Genomic DNA, 17,638 nt, shown 5'->3' with positions numbered 1-17,638 from the left:
TATACGTAAGTTGTGGCGTAGCTTGATGTAGTTTAATTTTTTTTTCCAGTTACAGCACCAGTTTCAATTTTTTCCAGTTAAACAAATTGTGAGCCTAAATATAAGATGTAGAATTTGTTATTTTGAATTACATATTTAAATTAAATAAATACAGTATGGAATGAACTTGGAGAGAGTCCAGCAGAGGGCAACAAAAATTATTAGGGGGCTGGAGCACATGACTTATCAGGAGAGGCTGAGAGAACTGGGCTTATTTAGTCTGCAGAACAGAAGAGTGAGGGGGCACATTTCAATATAGTCGTTTTCCCTCCTTACACTTCCAGGTCTCGCCTGTCCCAGGGCCATCACTGGTGGAATGGAAATGCTTCAAATGAGAAATTTGTTTGTTTCACCTTACCCTTTGACCTTGAGTTCCATCCCGTCCTGGTGATCCTGATGCTCCTGGGACACCCTATGAATGATAAGGGGACAAAAGATCAGAGTGGCAGCAATCCCTACACAGTATAGTGCAACCTCCTTATCTGACATGACATCAAAAGCCCTGGGAAAAACGGAGCTTCATATACTCCAAAGGGTGACTCATGGTAGGGCCATATCTATGATTCAGGTAAGGTGGAGCTTCAGTGAAATAAACAGGACTTATTAATATGCACATGCAATTAACCTTTTCAGTTTTAATACATTATTTAAAAGCAAATCATGTCTACAGATTCCACCACTGCATCACTCCAGTTTTATACCAGTGTAACTCCATTGAGGTAAATCAGATCCTTAAACTAAATCATTATTTCCATCTCTCTCTCTCTCTCTCTCTCCCCCCGTTTTTGTAAAGGGATGGGTTGTTATATTGTCTAAACTCAGTGCAGTAATAGCAAAGGGGCAAACCCTTGATCAAGCAACCAGCCCAAATAAATGAGCTATGCCTGGCAGAGTTCCATAGAGTTCCTCTCCTCCAACTGGCTGCTGAGAGGCTTTGGCATTGATCCCGGACCGTTACTGCAGCCACAAGCATACAAAATGATCCAGAAGGCTGGAGAGATTGATTTATGAGGAAAGATTATGAGAGCTAAGTATCTAGCAGGGCTAGAAATTTGGGAGCCTGATAACAGTCAACAAATATCTGACGTGTGTAAACATCAAGGAGGGAAAGGATTATCTTGGTTGGTTGGTACAAGAGAGAACCAGGAATAATATGATAAAAGTAAGAAATTAAAAATTGAGGCTACATATCAGGAAAATTGATTTCAGTAAGAGCTGAGGGCGCTCAGCAACCCTCAGCATCTTGCAAGATGGTCATAAGAATATAAGAACAGTCATATTGGGTCAGACCAAAGGTCCATCTAGCCCAGTATCCTGTCTCCTGAGAGAGGACAATGCCACGTGCCCCAGAGGGAATCAAAAGAACAGATAACCATTCCCTGTTGCTCATTTCCAGCTTCTGGCAAACAGAGGCTAAGGACACCATCCTTCCCCATCCTGGCTAATAACCACTGATGGACCTATCCTCTATGAATTTATCTAACTTTTTTTTGAACCCTGTTAAAGTCTTGGCCTTCACAACATCCTCTGGTAAAGAGTTCCACAGGTTGACTGTTTGTTGTGTGAAGAAATGCTTCCTTTTGCTTATTTTAAATCTGCTGCTTATTAATTTCATTTGGTGATCCCTAGTTCTTGTGTTATGAGAAGGAGTAAATAACATTTCCTTATTTATTTTCTCCACACCAGTCATGATTTTATAGACCTCTATCATATCCCTCCCGAGTTGTCTCTTTTCCAAGCTGAAAAGTCCCAATCTTATTAATCTCTCCTCATTCGGAAATCGAGAAAAATTGAGAGTCTGATTTTTAAATGGCAATTAAAAGAGCCTCCCTTACTAATCATTATAACTGTAATATTAGACTCATAGACTCATAGACTTTAAGGTCAGAAGGGACCAATGTGATCATCTAGTCTGACCTCCTGCACAAAGCAGGCCACAGAACCCTACCCATCTACTTCTATAACAAACCCCTAACCTATGCGAGTTATTGAAGTCCTCAAATTGTGGTTTGAAGACCTCAAGCTGCAGAGAATCCACCAGCAAGTGACCCATGCCCCACGCTGCAGGGGAAGGCAAAAAACCTCCAGGGCCTCTGCCAATCTGCCCTGGAGGAAAATTCCTTCCTGACCCCAAATATGGCGATCAGCTAAACCCTGAGCATGTGGGCAAGACTCACCAGCCAGCAGGAAAGAATTCTCTGCAGTAACTCAGATCCCATCCCATCCAACATCCCATCACCGCCCACATGGCATACTTATCTGCTGATAATCAAATATTATAGGTTCCCATGAGGATAGGTAGCTATCCACCTACCAGAGTTCCGCAAATCAGGTATTCAGATAACTACTTGCTCACAGTTGTTCTCACAAAATTGCACCTCAGATTATTTGTGGATACAAAAGGAGAGGCTGGCTCTTCAAAGTCAGGCCCTAAGTGATTTGCCCATGGACGCACAACAAATCAGTGACAGGGCCACAATCAGATCTCAGAGATTACTGATTCTAAATCCCTTGCAGGTTCAGTTACACCACAGTGCCCCTCAGTATCTTTGAATATCTGCTCTGCCCAACACAAGGATGGTAATTCCACATTCAAATAGATCTACTAAATGATACATTAAAGCAATAATATAGGGAATACCTGCTGACCAGGGAGACCACGATCACCCTTCTCTCCTTTTTCACCTGGTGTTCCCTGGAGATCAATAATCACACATAGTTAAACACACAAATTGCTGCTTCCCTTCTATTTTCAATTGTTCTTTTCAAAACAATGTAAAAAAAATTAATCACAGATTAATTTTTCCTACTAAAGAATATCCAAAAATTGTATCTGCAGTACTGGTTTGCAAAAATGTAAATTAAATCTTTAGAGGTATGGAAAATGAAGAAAAGGACAGTCATTTTTGAATCAGAGTTTCAATTATAGTGACAAAGCGATAACCTTTAACAAAATGGAAACTAGGGCTGTCAAACCATTAAAAAAATTAATCACAATTAATCGTGTGATTTAAAAAATTAATCATGATTAATTGCAAGATTAATCGCACTGTTAAACAATAATAGAATGCCATTTATTTAAATATTTTGGATGTTTTCTACATTTTTAAATATATTGATTTCAATTACAACACAACACAAAGAGTACAGGGCTCACTTAAATTTTTATTACAAGTACTTTGTTGTAAAAAAGAAAAAACAATAGTATTTTTCAATTCACCTCATACAAGTACTGTAGTGCAATCTCTTTGTCATGAAAGTTGAACTTACAAATTACAATTATGTACAAAAATAACTGCATTCAAAAATAAAAATGTAAAACCGTAGAGCCTACAAGTCCACTCAGTCCTATTTCTTGTTCAGCCAATCACTCAGACAAACAAGTTTGTTTACATTTGCAGGAGATAATGCTGCCCACTTCTAGTTTACATCATCTGAATGTGAGAACAGGCGTTCACCCGGCATTGTTGTAGCTGGCGTTGCAAGATATTTACTGGCCAGATATGCTAAAGATTTATATGTCCCTTCATGCTTCCACCATCATTCCAGAGGACGTGTCCATGCTGATGATGGGTTCGGCTTGATAATGATCCAAAGTAGTGCAGAGATGATGAGTAAACATGCATCAGTGAGTCAGATGAACGAGCACATGGTTGATTTTCTTTTTTAGTGGTTCGGGTTCTGTAGTTTCCGCATCAGAGTGTTGCTCTTTTAAGACTTCTGAAAGCATGCTCCATACCTCATCCCTCTCAGATTTTGGAAGGCACTTCAAATTCTTAAATCTTGGGTTGAGTGCTGCAGCTATCTTTAGAAATCTCACATTGGTACCTTCTTTTCAAATCTGTAGTGAAAGTGCTCTTAAAACGAACAACATGTGCTGATCATCATCCGAGACTGCTATAACATGAAATATATGGCAGAATGCGGGTAAAACAGAGCAGGAGATATACTATTCTCCCCCCAAGGAGCTCAGTCAAAATTTAATTATTGCATTATTTTTTTAATGAGCATCATCATAGAATCACAGAATATCAGGGTTGGAAGGGACCTCAGGAGGTCATCTAGTCCAACCCTCTGGAATGGTGGCCGAAGCATGAAGGGCATATGAATGTTTAGCATATCTGCCATGTAAAATCCTTGCAATGCCAGCTACAAATGTGTAATGTGAACGCCTATTCTCACTTTCAGGTGACATTGTAAATAAGAAGCGGGTAGCATTATCTCCTGTAAATGTAAACAAATGTGAACAAGAGGTATGGCTGAGTGGACTTGTAGGTTCTAGATAGTTTTAAATTGTTTTTTTTTAGTGCAGTTATGTAACAAAAAAAATCTACATCTGTAAGTTGCACTTTCATGATAGAGAGATTGCATTATAGTACTTGTATGAGGTGAATTGAAAAATACTTCTTCTTTTGTTTATCATTTCTACAGTGCAAATATTTGCAATAAAAATAATAATATAATGTGAGCATTGTACACTTAGTATACTGTGTTATAATTGAAATCAATATATTTGAAAATGTAGAGAAACATCCAAAAATATTGAATAAATTTCAGTTGGTATTCTATTGTTTAACAGTGCAATTAAAATGATTAATTTTTTGAGTTAATTGCATGTGTTAACTATGATTAATTGAGAGCCCCAGTGGAAACACATTCTTTTCCCTGTGAGCAAATTTGCTTCTCTTTGACACTCAGGGAAATGTCCTATAGAGATTAAATCAACAGAGTTCTATAGAAATTAAAAAGGTTTCTATAGAATATACACAATTCATAACCAAGAATATCCTTTCTATAGGATGTTTTTAACCAGTCAATACAATTCTACAGCAGGAATATAATTCTCTATTAAATTCTATAGAAAGGATTGGAAATTATTCCTGCAGCCCATATATTCTTGAATATATTCTCTGCTAAAATAATCAGTTTATATAATAATCCTGGGAGAATTCTGCACCAAAAATTTAAAAATTCTGGACACATCTTGAAATTTTGCAAAATTCTGCATATTTTGTTAAAGTAACACAATATAATCAACCAGTTTCAATTATTTTGGTAATTTATTTCAAAATACCTGTCAGTAAGTATGTCTGTAACAATACAGACCAAAAAAAAAAAAAAGATTCACAAAATGTTTTTTGACAAGTATATTCCTTACTAGGCATATTAATACAGAATTCGGAGTAATAATTCATTTAAACTACAGTACAAAAAACTGTATTTCCTGCCCACTGCACCCTTCAGAAGAAGTGCAAAGGCTTGGGGGAATCAGGGATAATGGAGGAGCTGAGGGAGAGCGAAGTAATTGCTAGGAAATAGCCTGGGTATGAACTTGAAGGGTTGTTGCATATGGGTGGGAGAAGTATGGAACAGGTTATTTTAGGGGGCAGGAAGGGATTTTAAGGAGCATCCCCCATGCAGATCCTGGCTGACCCCTATCCTCTGCCATTCAGTCAGGCACATCAGCACCTGTGCCCATGTGTCCCTGTACCCCCATGTGTCCTTGCACCCCCCTGTCCACATGTGTCCCTACACCCCCACTCAGACAGCCACTCCCCCCATTTCCATCTGGTTCTGCACCCCTGCCCATCCCCGTGTGTCTATGCACCCCTCCCCTGTCCCCATGTGGCTCTGTGCCCACTCAGCCACCTCCTGTTCCCATGTGGCCCTACATCCCTCCCCCATCTCCATGTGTCTCTGCACCCCCTTAGTGAGCCCCCACCCCTCATCTCCATGTATCCCTGCATCCCATCCCCATGTGTCTCTGTGCCTTCACTCAGCCATCCCCCTGCCCCCTGTAGCTCTGCATCTCCTCATCATGGTCCTGTGCCCTCTCAGCCAGCCCCCCCATCTCCATGTGTCTCTTCACCCCACTTCCCCATGTGTCTTTGTCCCCCATTTCTCTTCCCCCTGTAGCTCTGCATCCCCTCCGCCCACGTGGCCCTGCACTTTACTCCCCCCTGTGGCCCAGCGCCTCCACTCCTGCCCCAGTCTGTCCTGCCCACTGGCCCTTATGAGCCCCTGTCTGACCCCCAAGCAGACCCACGCTGTCTGTCTCCCCATATCCCTTATCTGCTGACTTGGCCCAACAGCCCCTGTGAAGTAGGCAGGCTCTTTCTCTTCCCTATCATAATTGGGGATTGCCAGGTGCAGCTGCTCTGTTCTAGCACCACAGCACCCTCTGGTGGACAAAAGCAGAACTGCAGCAAATTTTTCAGTAGAAGCTATTTTCTGCACACACAAAAAATTAAAAATATGTGCGGCACATGAAATATGCCAATGTCCCCAGATGGTCAGGCATGGGTGTGGCAGGCTTTCCCCTTTTCAGGCGCTCCTCTTTTTATGGCCACTTTGGTCTGCAAAGATCTGTCCCTTCAGTAAGTCAGCCCTCTGGCCAGGTTGCCTGTGCAAGCTTTGCAGGTGCAGTGAGGAAGAACATCTGGGCCCAAAGCAATTCTTCATCCCTTCCCTTTCAGTGTGGGGTTTGTACAGCCCATGACAAGGTGTTAAGAATAATTTCTATTGAAACCTGTTAAATTATATTACTGCTATGAAAACTGACAGGTTGGTTAAAAAATTCTGTAGAAAGAATATTGGACCCTATTAATATTGTTTAGATTTTTCTACAAGGAAAAAGCACTGGGTTGATAGTCCTCAAGGCCTGTGTAGATCCATCCACATGACATTTATTATTATATAGTATCATACATTATATATTATCTATTTTTATAAGTAGATGTGCAGAATTCAATATTTTTATATTTTCGACAGATAATATTGATGTTTAATTTTAAGCATTTTTTGCCATTTAAATTTTTACAGTTGCACAAAATTATGGGTTTTAAGCTGCTTTTATTCAATTTCTATCAATTTAAATTGTTCACAGTTGCAGGAAATTATCAGAGGGCCGGACAACTGGGAGGTCAAACAATCATCATCTAATGACAGTCAATGCTGAAATTCAAAAAGTTAAATCTTTTATAACCATTAAAACACAAATTGCCAACATCACATGTCAAAATGTAGGCAGTAAATATCCTTAAATCAAACTCTAATGAGTTCTCCGGCAGCATTTTTCTTACGTTGCCAGTCTGTAAATTTTAGTTATTATGGATGGAAATATTTTTTCATCAGTTTGCATTGTACAGCAACATTTACTGATGTTTACTATTAAAAATCTAATCCTTTCAAGCATGGGCACTGGTAGTGTAGGGTTTTTTGCACTGCTGATCCGTCTCAACATTAGTATTGAAAAACCAGCCCTAAAATAGTATTTCTGGCTCTGTGCCTATCAATTCACTCCCTGGCCTCTCCGATGTGGCTGCCAACAAGTGTACCAGTTAGTGCCAGTTAATGTAGGTAATGGAGGTGGTTTTGGTAAGTGAACATCTCTCCACTAGGAAATGTACTGATTTTCTGTGACTTTTATGATCTCAAACAAAAAAACACTATGTTTCAAGTGTTCCTGCCACACACTCCAGCTCACAGCATGTTTAAAACTTTTATCTAGATTTGGGTCTGAACCAAAAACCCATGGTGCAAACTCTCTTCAGGTTTAATGAACTCCAGATCCAAATACATATCTGAATGTTGGAGCTGGCTCCTATTCCTATCACAGGTTAAACCCAAATCCATGATCCATACACCTCAGACTTTGGTGAAGTTCAGATCTGGATTAGATGGCTGTCAGATGATGATGATGATTGTCTGACTTCACCATGGTCTGGCCCTCGGACAATTCCCTGCAACTATGAAAAATTTAAATTGATAAAAATTGAATTAAGGCAGCTTAAAACTTTGCAGCTCAGTCCTAGCTCTAGTTTTATCTAACCTTTCGGTACAACCTAATGTATGGGTTCTGGCTAACTCCTGTGACAAAATTAAGACCACAGTTTTTCATTTAGGACTTACTGGAAGCCCTTGAATAGAAAGTCCACTTGGCCCTTGGGGTCCTGGATGTCCTTGGGGTCCTGGAGCACCAACTTCACCACGAGGTCCATCTAGGCCCTATGACACCAATAGGGAAAACATAAAGGCCATAAGTTTAACTCCTACTGTACATAAGAAGGGAGCATCTGTGAGTAGAATTAAATACCAATAGATTCAACAGCACCTAAAATATGAGTTAACATGCTGACGGGACAATAAGGCTTTAAGGCCTTATTCCTTTAGGCATGCAAAAAGCCACAGATATATGCTGACAGCAGCAGCACTATGCATTTTACTGCCCCTCACCCAGAAACAAACATGATGTTTAACCAGTATTATCTAGGAAACCTGGCTGCTGTTCTCCCAACAAACACCAATGGCATTTGGCTACACCCTTTCTTCAGGAACATCACAATCTAGATTTAAGCTCATTCGAGAAAAATATATCTAGATTTAGACACAAACAGACAAAAGCCAAAAAAAAAAAAAAGGTGCATGTTACAACTGCATAGTGGTGGCAGATTACCTTTGGACCTTGATCACCACGAAGACCCTTTGGGCCTCTGACACCTGGACCACCCTGTAAAACACGATTAGTATTAGCAGAAAAGTAAATCACACAAAAAACAAACACTTCTTTCTTCTTCCTGAATCATACAGATTATTCTATTCTTGTAGGTCACCATTCAGGAAAGCAACCCTACTCAGGGAACTATCTAGGTGTGTGCTTAAGTCCTATGAATTCACTGGGGTTTAAGCATATGCTAAATAACAGTCCTATGAAAGGATGAACTTGAGCTCAGGAAAATACTTAAACCCATACCAATACACTAGCCTATAATGCACTAGCATCAAAATATTGCTGCAGGCAGTGACCTGGCTGGATACACAAGTAAGTTTTTTTTCTTATTGTTAAAATGGTCTCGACTTCTGCTCTTTCCAATATCATCATATTGTTAAGGACTGACTTTTCAATGACTCTAATAATATTTTTATGAGACCCATTGTGTTTGCTATGGTTTAATTTTAGAGCCATCCAATTTCTTTTTCCCCATTGCTCCTTCTTCACTGATGCCTGAATCTTTTAATCATTCGTTAACCAACTGCAGCCTAAACCTTCTTTTTTTTTTTAAATAATAGAGATATACCTATCTCCTAGACCTGGAAGGGACCCCGAAGGGTCATTGAATCCAGCTCCCTGCCTTCACTAGCAGGGCCAAGTACTGATTTTGCCCCAGATCCCTAAGTGGTCCCCTCAAGGATGGCATTCATAACCCTGGGTTTAGCAGGCCAATGCTCAAAACACTGAGCTATCCGTTCCCCAGTATTGTATAGGACACTGGAATTGTGCATTTCTAAGGATGACTGCCTTGAACATGTTTCTGATATACATGCAAGATGTGTCTTGCCCTCTTGGATGATTTTAATGAAATGTTTATTTTTAAGTTTTTATATACTTTTAATAAAATATTCACTGATCGTCTCCCTCTACCCCACCCTTGGGATAATGTTTATCTTCTTACAGTGTGAGCATTTCAGAGATGGGCCTATCTCTGAGTTTGTAAAGAATCTGGTACAATTAGACATCATTCCTCCCCATGGTGTGGGGAGGTGCTACAAAATATCAAATAGCTAATAAAACAATATATCAAATGGGACTACTAAGAAGATATTGGCTTATGAACCAAGCCATGCCTAATATTTACTTTGAGGGGCAAGAAATCAATGTTCTTTGATACACAAAGTCAATACATGTATCATTACATATAAAAATTATATTACAGGTATGTTAAGGTTGCAAAATCAAGCACTCAAATTAAGAAATGCCAGAATTCAAGCTGTTTGTGCAACTTTACTTCAACTTCCTTGTGTGTATACACCACAAACGTCTTTAATTACATGATCACATACTATTTTCCTGCCCCTATCCTCCTTTGCTCCAAGTCTCCCCAGCTCCACTCCATCAGGTCCACATCCCAGTCCCTGCCCTTCTATCCCCTCCCTGGCTCCTCATCCCAATCTTGTCCAGCTACTTGCCTGCTGCCCCCACCTCTAACCAGGCTGGCTCCTCACAACCTGCCTTTCCATCAGACTGCCTTCTCCTCCATGCTGTTTAGGCACCAGCCAGTAAGACATTGAAAGCACAGGAGACAGTCTCTCTCCGCTCTCAGTTCCTGTACCCAGTGCCACAGTGGCTTCCAGGAGCAATTGCATGGATAGTCCTGGTCAGCCCCTGAAGCCTGGGGATGGGGCATACTCAGCCCAGATGGAATCTTCAGAGAATTTCTAAAAATTCTAAAGAGCTTGTGTGAACTGAGATTTTCAGAACCTCAAAGTTAGGTCAAATTTGAATGAATTTTCACAGGGACAGCAAAAGGCTTATCCCTGACAGCAGGGCAACACCATTATCCAATTTCAAGTCCTTTCTCTAAAGCATGAAGACACTAGAACCTCTCAATGAAAGAACTGTAAGAATTCTTTTAAAACATAGTCAAAACAACATGCTTTTCCTTAACCTCATTCTGAGAAGAGATGAATTTTTTTTTATAAAACTTAAAAAAAAACAACCAACAGCCTGAAGCAGACACATATTCATAGTTTTTGTGGCCACTGATCTCTTGTGTAACACAGGCCATAAAAATGTCACTCAGTTATCCCTGTTTTGAGCCCAAGCACTCGTGTTTGAGACTAAAGGATATCTTCCAGAAAGGCATCCATTCTTGATAAGACATCAAGAGGGGAAGAATCCAGCACATCTTTTGGTAGATTGACTATTTGAACAATCACCCTCACAGATGAAAAATTGTGCCTAATTTCCAATTTGAATCTGTCTGGCTTCTGCTTTAAGGCCATTGGTACTTGTTATGACTTTCTCCACTAGATTAAAGATCCCTTTAGTAGCCAGCGTTTTCTCTCTGTGGAAGTATGATACACTGTAATCAAGTCATTTCTCAGTCACAGCTGGTTCTAGGGATTATGGGCACAGCTGTCACCCTGAGCACCAACTTCCATGGGGCACTGAACTGCAATTGGCTGGCCTTTTTTTTCTTCTTTTTCTTGGAGGAGGAGGAGGGCAAAAACATTTATGCTCCTGCTCTCAATCTTCTTTTTAATAAACAAAACAGATGGAGCTCTTTGGCATCTCATTGCAAGGCATTTTCTCCAACCCTCAAATATTTTTCAGGCTCTTTTCTGCACCATCTCCAATTTTTCAACATCTTTTACAATGTAGGCACCAGAACTGGATGCAGTATCCCAGTACAGATTTCACCTGGCATGGAAAATTTCAGTCCAAATGGTTAGTCTGGCAAAATTACAAGCAACTGTAAACATGGAAAGTGTCCTGTAACCTGAATTAAAGGCATCACTACATGTGCTGCCTATAAATTACATACTTTCTAAAGGTTTTCATCATAAATGGTTGTGGATAAGTATGAAAATATTTTAAAGGTCCTTTTTTGAAGCCAATCTTTGAAACTTGTTACACATAAAAAAAAAATCTTGGCTCTGAAAAGAAAAATTCACATGATGAGACAGGAAGTTTTTCTTCTTTATTTCCCTGAAGCAATGCTGAACCAGACTGCTAGCACATGTGAATTTTTGAGATTAGCTCATTAGAGATTAATAATAGTTTTGTGTTGTTTTTTATTTAGGCCGCTAACTTCTTCCAGAGATTCACATATCCTATCTGACGAGCCGACAAGAAATATATATACCTCATAACTGGCCAAATCTTAGGATGATATGAGTCCAGTGCAGTTAGATTATTCTTATGCTTTACTTGGTAGCTACACCCAAAATAACTCTGCTACTGAACTGTATTATCTATTATGGTTAAGAAGAGCAAATAATTTTATTGGAAGATTTGAGATAGCCATAGATTTTCTATGTAGTATTAACAACAGATACCCTTCTAATCAAACCTAAATTTATACAAAGAATGTCATGGGAAATATTTTTCATCACACTGAAAGAATTGATAAAAATTAATCAGATTTACTTGTATTTTCACTTTCCTGATTATCCAAGTGCCTTTTTCCTGGGACACTAATTTAATTCATATACAAAGGAAATTAAACTTCAAAACACAGTTGAGTGCTGTCTAAATTAAAACAAGACAATGGAATTATTTTTTCCATTGTGACAGGATATACTTTTTTGTTTGAGTAAGATCTGTGAAATATTAACATTAAAAAAAAGGCTTCCAGTGAGTTCTTCAAGTTCGCGCAGTTCTGACTTGAGGGTTTTAAAGCTTGCACAAATTAGATCTTTACTAAAGTTAAGACTCTTTTTTTCCTGCATGTCTTAAGTTTTTTCTTCTTTATGCAATAAGTGGTTAGGGGCCCCACTTCAACAGATGATTAAATAAATAATTTGCCTCAGGAAAAATTGAGAGAGATCACTAGAAGTATTTAAGAACAGATATACATCAGGAGAAACAAAGTAAATTAAAATTGTGCTGCAGGCAAAATTGTTTGGATTAGATGATCCAAGCGGTCTTTTCCAGTCTATCATCTATGATCCTATGAAAAGGTGTGTGTGTTTTTTAAAGTTATGTACAACCTGAGGAGACAAGCATCCAATACTATAAAAGAAAATGTATTTAATCAATGAGAGCAAAGCTTTATCATACACCTTATTATTTGTATTTTCTTAGCTCTTTAGTGTATAACAACAATTCGTTGTTTCACAATGTTCTATTTTATTAATTTATATAGTGCCCATTTTTTCCACATTTGAGTTTTGTGATATAAAATGTCAGAAATAGTCAAAGAAACATAATGCTACCTACAATGGGCAGCACCTTGATCACCAACAATATAGCAATAAAAAACCCATCAAACACTAAGAACCATACTGAGGGGTTACCCACCATGTAGTAACTTGTGTTCTTTGTGATGTATTGTCCCTATGTATAGTGCCCTTCAGGTTGCACATGTTTCATGCACTTACAACTGGAGATTTTTCCCTAGCAGTGTCTGTGTGATCCAAGCATGTGCTACCACTCTGCTTGGGCTCTGTGCTGAGGAAAAAAAGGGGGCTCCTGTCTCAATCACTAGTTCCCAGTAAGGGAAAACCAGGCAGTGGGGAAGGAGGGTGGATAGTACACTACACATAGGAACAATACATCTTGAAGAACTCAAGTTCCTATAAGGTAACTCCTCCTTCTTCCTCAAGCAATTGTCCCTCTATATAGTGCATGTCAGGAGATTCACAAACCCTGTCTTTATCAGGAAGCGGAGGGACTGGAATACTATGATACAACAGACTGCAGAGCTAACCTGCCCAGAGAGGCTCCAGAAGCATCAGTACATAGCTTTCAGCAAAAAGGTGAGCAGAATTCCAAGCTACTGATACCGGTGGAGCAACAATAGGAACATCTCTGAGGGCTGGTCTACACTGGGCGGAGGGGTCGATGGAAGATACGTAACTTCAGTTACAAGAATAGCATAGCTGAAGTCGACATATCTTATTTCGACTTACCTCCTGTCCTCACAGCGCAGGATCGAGCGCTGCGGCTCCTCCTTCGACTCTACTTTCACCTCTTCCCCTGGTGGAGTTCTGGAGTCGACGGGGAGAGCAGCAGGGATCGATTTATCGCGTCTAGACGAAACGTGATAAATCAATTCCCGATAGATCGATCGCTATCCACCAGTCCGGCAGCTAGTGTGGACGTACCCTAAGGGAAGCTACCAAAACTGCCTGAAACAGGGGTGGCAGGTTTGTATAATTTTTGGTGGTGTCCAGAATGGGTCCAAGTCCACCCCCCCCACACACACACACCTGCCTAAGGCTCCGGGACGAAGTTTGGGTGCGGGAGGAGATTTGGAGTGCAGGAGAGGTGCAGGCTCTGGGTTGAGACAGGGGTTTATGGTACAAGAGGGGGTTTGGGCTGCTGGATGTGGGAGGAGGTGTTGGTGTGGACTCCGGGAGGGAGTTTGGGTGCAGGAGGGGTGAGGGTTCTGGGAGGGGGTTTGGATGCTGGGTGCAGGCTCTGGGGTGCAAGAGTGGGTGAGGGGCGTGGGTCTGGGCCAGAGATGAGGAGTTTCAGTTTCAACAAGCAGGCTGCCCTGGGGCTGGGAGCCAGAGAGGAGGTCTCCCCCCAGCCCTCTCTCTCCCAGCAGCAGCAAGCTCCGGGGGAGGATGGCCCCTCCCTGGCTCTTCCAGCACAACACTCACCCAAGCCCCCCCAAGTTGCTGCTCAGGATGTACAGCCAGGATAAGTCCCTCACCTCGGAGTTGATTTGGAGTCGCCTGCTGGAGGAGGAGTGGAGGCTGCCATGTGCCTCTTCCCCTCCTCCCTCCACAGGCAGAGCATCTACCTCAGCCTGCCCCTAGTGCCACTGCCTTGTAGCCAGTTGTGGCAGCAGTTGGCAAGGGAGCACAGCACTGAGCTGCAGGGGGCAGACACCTGCTGCCCAGGGCAGGCAGGGCCACTCAGGGGACGTGTGCGGGGGTGGCAGGTGAGACTGGGGGGTGAGACCCAGCCCCAAACATTATTGGAGCCATACCCCCTGCACCCTGAATTTGCTGGAACCCAGACACCACAGGCCCATATAACTTGCTGCCCCTGGCCTGAACTCTAGTTGAACGAGTTCTTAACCTTGTGGAACACCCTATAGGGGAAGTCAGCCAGAAGCACCCCTATCTCCCTGACTCTTCTGGCTGACACGATAAAACCCAGAAATGCTCCCTTCACAGAAATATGTAGCAGGGAACAGGATTCCAGGGTCTTGCTGAGGGTGATTAAAAAAGATGCAATCTCCAGGGTAATACCAATGTTGCCAAAAGACGGAAGATGCAAATCAAACCCTTCAGGAAGTGGGCAGTGACTGGATGGGAGAATACAGAGTAGGCATCTGCAGGCGGATTAAATGGGCTCATTGCCAACAGGTATACTCTGAAGAAGCTGACAGATAACCCTGAGAATTTTGAGGACAAGAGGTACTTCAGTATGTCTGGGATCTTAGCTTGAAAGGGGAAATTCCTGGTTGGTTACACCAAAACATAAATCTTTTCCACTTTGGTTTATAACATTTGCTGGCAGAATCCTTCCTATTGCTGCTCAGGATGGCCTGGACATCAGACAAACAGGCCATCTCCAACTCTGACATCCATCCAAATACCACAATCCCAGATGAAACATGACTGGTTTGGGATGGCAAGTCTATCCTTTGTCCTAGGTTAGTAGTTGATGTATCACAGGAAGAAGGAGAGGAGATTGGGCAAATAGACGCAGGAGGATTGGGTACCAGAATTGTCAGGCCCACACTGGTGCTATTAGGATGACTTGCTAGTTGGCCTGTCTGTTTTTCCTCAACTCTTGAGTTAAGAGGAGAATGTGGATGGGATGTGTACCACAAGGCTCCCAAACATTGTATGAGAAACATGTCACCTAGAGACCCTGGCCTGCAGCCCCCTCTGGAGCAAAACTCCTTGCAGTTGTTGTTCACATGGGACTCAACGAGATCCATGTATGGGAGACCCCACACCCGAAACACCTCACAGACAATCAGGTTATGCAACTCCCACTTGTGTTCTGTGAAGAAGAGTCTGATCAGAGAATCCACTAGAATGTTGTGGATCCCTGGCATGTGGATACCAGTTAGTGTAATTAGCATGAGAATGTATCCGATCCAGAGAGTGATGATCTCCATGAAGAACTGTGAAGCTCATGCTCCTCGTTTGTTAATATAATAAACTGCTATCATGATGTCTAACAACACCTGAATTGTCTGGCTGCAGATGCAAGGGAGGAATTGATTGCAGGCTAATCTGACTGCTCTCAGCTCTAACAGATTGATGTGAAGCATAACTGTTAGGATATAGATATTCAGGCCTGTCTGCAAAGGCCTATACTTTAAGAATTTAGGTGTATTTTTATCACTTAGCTAATTATAGAGGTATAAAAGAAAGAATCAAGATCACCAACTGTGTAATGGCCTTCTCTTACTGTGACAGGCTAAGGCCTTCAGCCAAGATGTAGTTAGACAGCCATAAACTGGGAAGTATATGTCACATCCTCACATTCCAAACTAGTCACATTGAAATAAGGTGCTATTGGGCTATTAGGAATACAATCCTGCCCTGATATTCCTATCACCTCCAGAGAAAGGGAAGAGCCTAGAAGATGTAAAAGGAAACTTAGTTTAATAGCATCCGGTCTGGCAAGAACTCACTTATCAATAGACAAAGCTGGAAAACCCTTATGTCTGTATAGATGTAGTTGTGAAATCCTCACTTCTGTATTGTTTTGTATGTTTATTTGCATGGTTTCTGTCTGCTGTATAATTAATTTTGTTGGGTGTAAACCAATGAAGGTGGTGGAATATAATCGGTTAAATAACCATGTTACAATATGGTAGGATTGGTTAGTTAAATTTCAGTAAAATGATTGGTTAAGGAATAGCTAAGCAAAACTCAGGTTTTACTATATAGTCTACAGTCAATCAGGAAGTAAGGCAGGGGAAATGAGAACAAGGACTGGGGGAACTGGGATCATGTTTTGCTGAAGGGGGAAATGGGAACAGGGGATGGGAACAGGAACAGGGACACAGGGAAGGCTCTGTGGTGTCAGAGCTGGGAAGGGGGACACTAAGGAAGGAAACTGGAATCATGCTTGCTGGAAGTTCACCCCAATAAACATCAAATTGTTGCGCCTTTGGACTTTGGGTATTGTTGCTCTCTGTTGATGCGAGAAGGACCAGGGAAGTGAGAGGATGAAGGAATAAGCCCCCTAAAAATAACCTTGTGAAGGGACCACTTCCCCTGTCCCTCCATGTGTGGTCACAGTCTTTGTTGGAAGTGGGGGGTTTGAGTGGTACCTCCACTGAGTAAGGGAGGCTAAGCTTCTTTGGGGAACTGTGACTGGCAGGTCGAGACTGCACTTGCCCAAAGTGCCTGCAACCAGGTTTGTAGATATTTGAGGTAAAGCCTCACAAATGAGTGTAGGTCTATTCAAAGCAAGGCGTGAAACAGAGCATGAAACAGGTGTGAAACAGAGCATGAAACAAGGCGTGAAACAGAGCATGACAGTAGCCTTGTCAATATGTAAAAGACGTAGCTAGTAGAAAAGAGATAGCAGAATAGTAAGCAATGTGCGATAGCTTACAGGTCTGGCCTAGCAGGTAGTGCAGCATGTGAAGAGCTCATGATCTAGATGGGAATGGGCTACAAAAATTAGGAAACCAATCGTAAAGCATGTGCTATGAGGTATTAACCAATAGTATTAAGTGTAAGTGTGTAATAAGCTGATTCATGACTATGTACATTGGATGTGTGGATGTGTGGTATGCCCTGGACTCACCTCTCCACTGATCAACTCAAGTGTAGTTTGATTGTATGCCATTAAAGAAACCTCAGTGATGAGTTCGGAGTTCAACTGATTTCTTAGATATGAGAAAATTGGATGAAGTGTTCTCCCAGAATTGGGCAAGGTGTTCTGGATAAACCGAGTGGAAAAGGTCTCAGAGGGAATGGCAGCCATGGTTCCCATAAGTACTCATGGCCATATGGCTCAACAGTACCAGGCAGGATCATACGGACATTCTGGGGCTCAAATGTATTCACTGAATGAGTCCGGTGATAGAGAGCAAGCTATCCTCTGGCTGTAACAAACCTTGCCCTAATGAATTCTATGGATTGTGAGGGTCCCTGGTTAGACTTCTTC

The 17,638-nt window shown here is 41.5% G+C and overlaps 1 protein-coding gene across 2 annotated transcripts in view; it reads right to left on the bottom strand.

The window, feature by feature from the left end:
* The window catches only part of COL14A1 (collagen type XIV alpha 1 chain), a 173,301-nt gene that overhangs the window by 31,452 nt on the left and 124,211 nt on the right, over positions 1 to 17,638 (bottom strand). For both annotated transcript variants that reach the window (XM_030553756.1, XM_030553757.1), the window contains exons 37-40: positions 8,495 to 8,548; positions 7,951 to 8,046; positions 2,681 to 2,734; positions 398 to 451 (exon numbers count right to left, since the gene is read on the bottom strand). In XM_030553756.1, the coding sequence (XP_030409616.1) occupies positions 398 to 451; positions 2,681 to 2,734; positions 7,951 to 8,046; positions 8,495 to 8,548 (258 nt within the window). The remainder of the gene's footprint in view (positions 1 to 397; positions 452 to 2,680; positions 2,735 to 7,950; positions 8,047 to 8,494; positions 8,549 to 17,638) is intronic.

Source organism: Gopherus evgoodei, chromosome 2 (assembly GCF_007399415.2).
Source record: "Gopherus evgoodei ecotype Sinaloan lineage chromosome 2, rGopEvg1_v1.p, whole genome shotgun sequence".
Lineage (NCBI taxonomy): Eukaryota > Metazoa > Chordata > Testudines > Testudinidae > Gopherus > Gopherus evgoodei.
The sequence above is the reverse complement of the archived record's forward strand: the minus strand, read 5'-3'. Positions and strand labels throughout refer to the sequence as shown.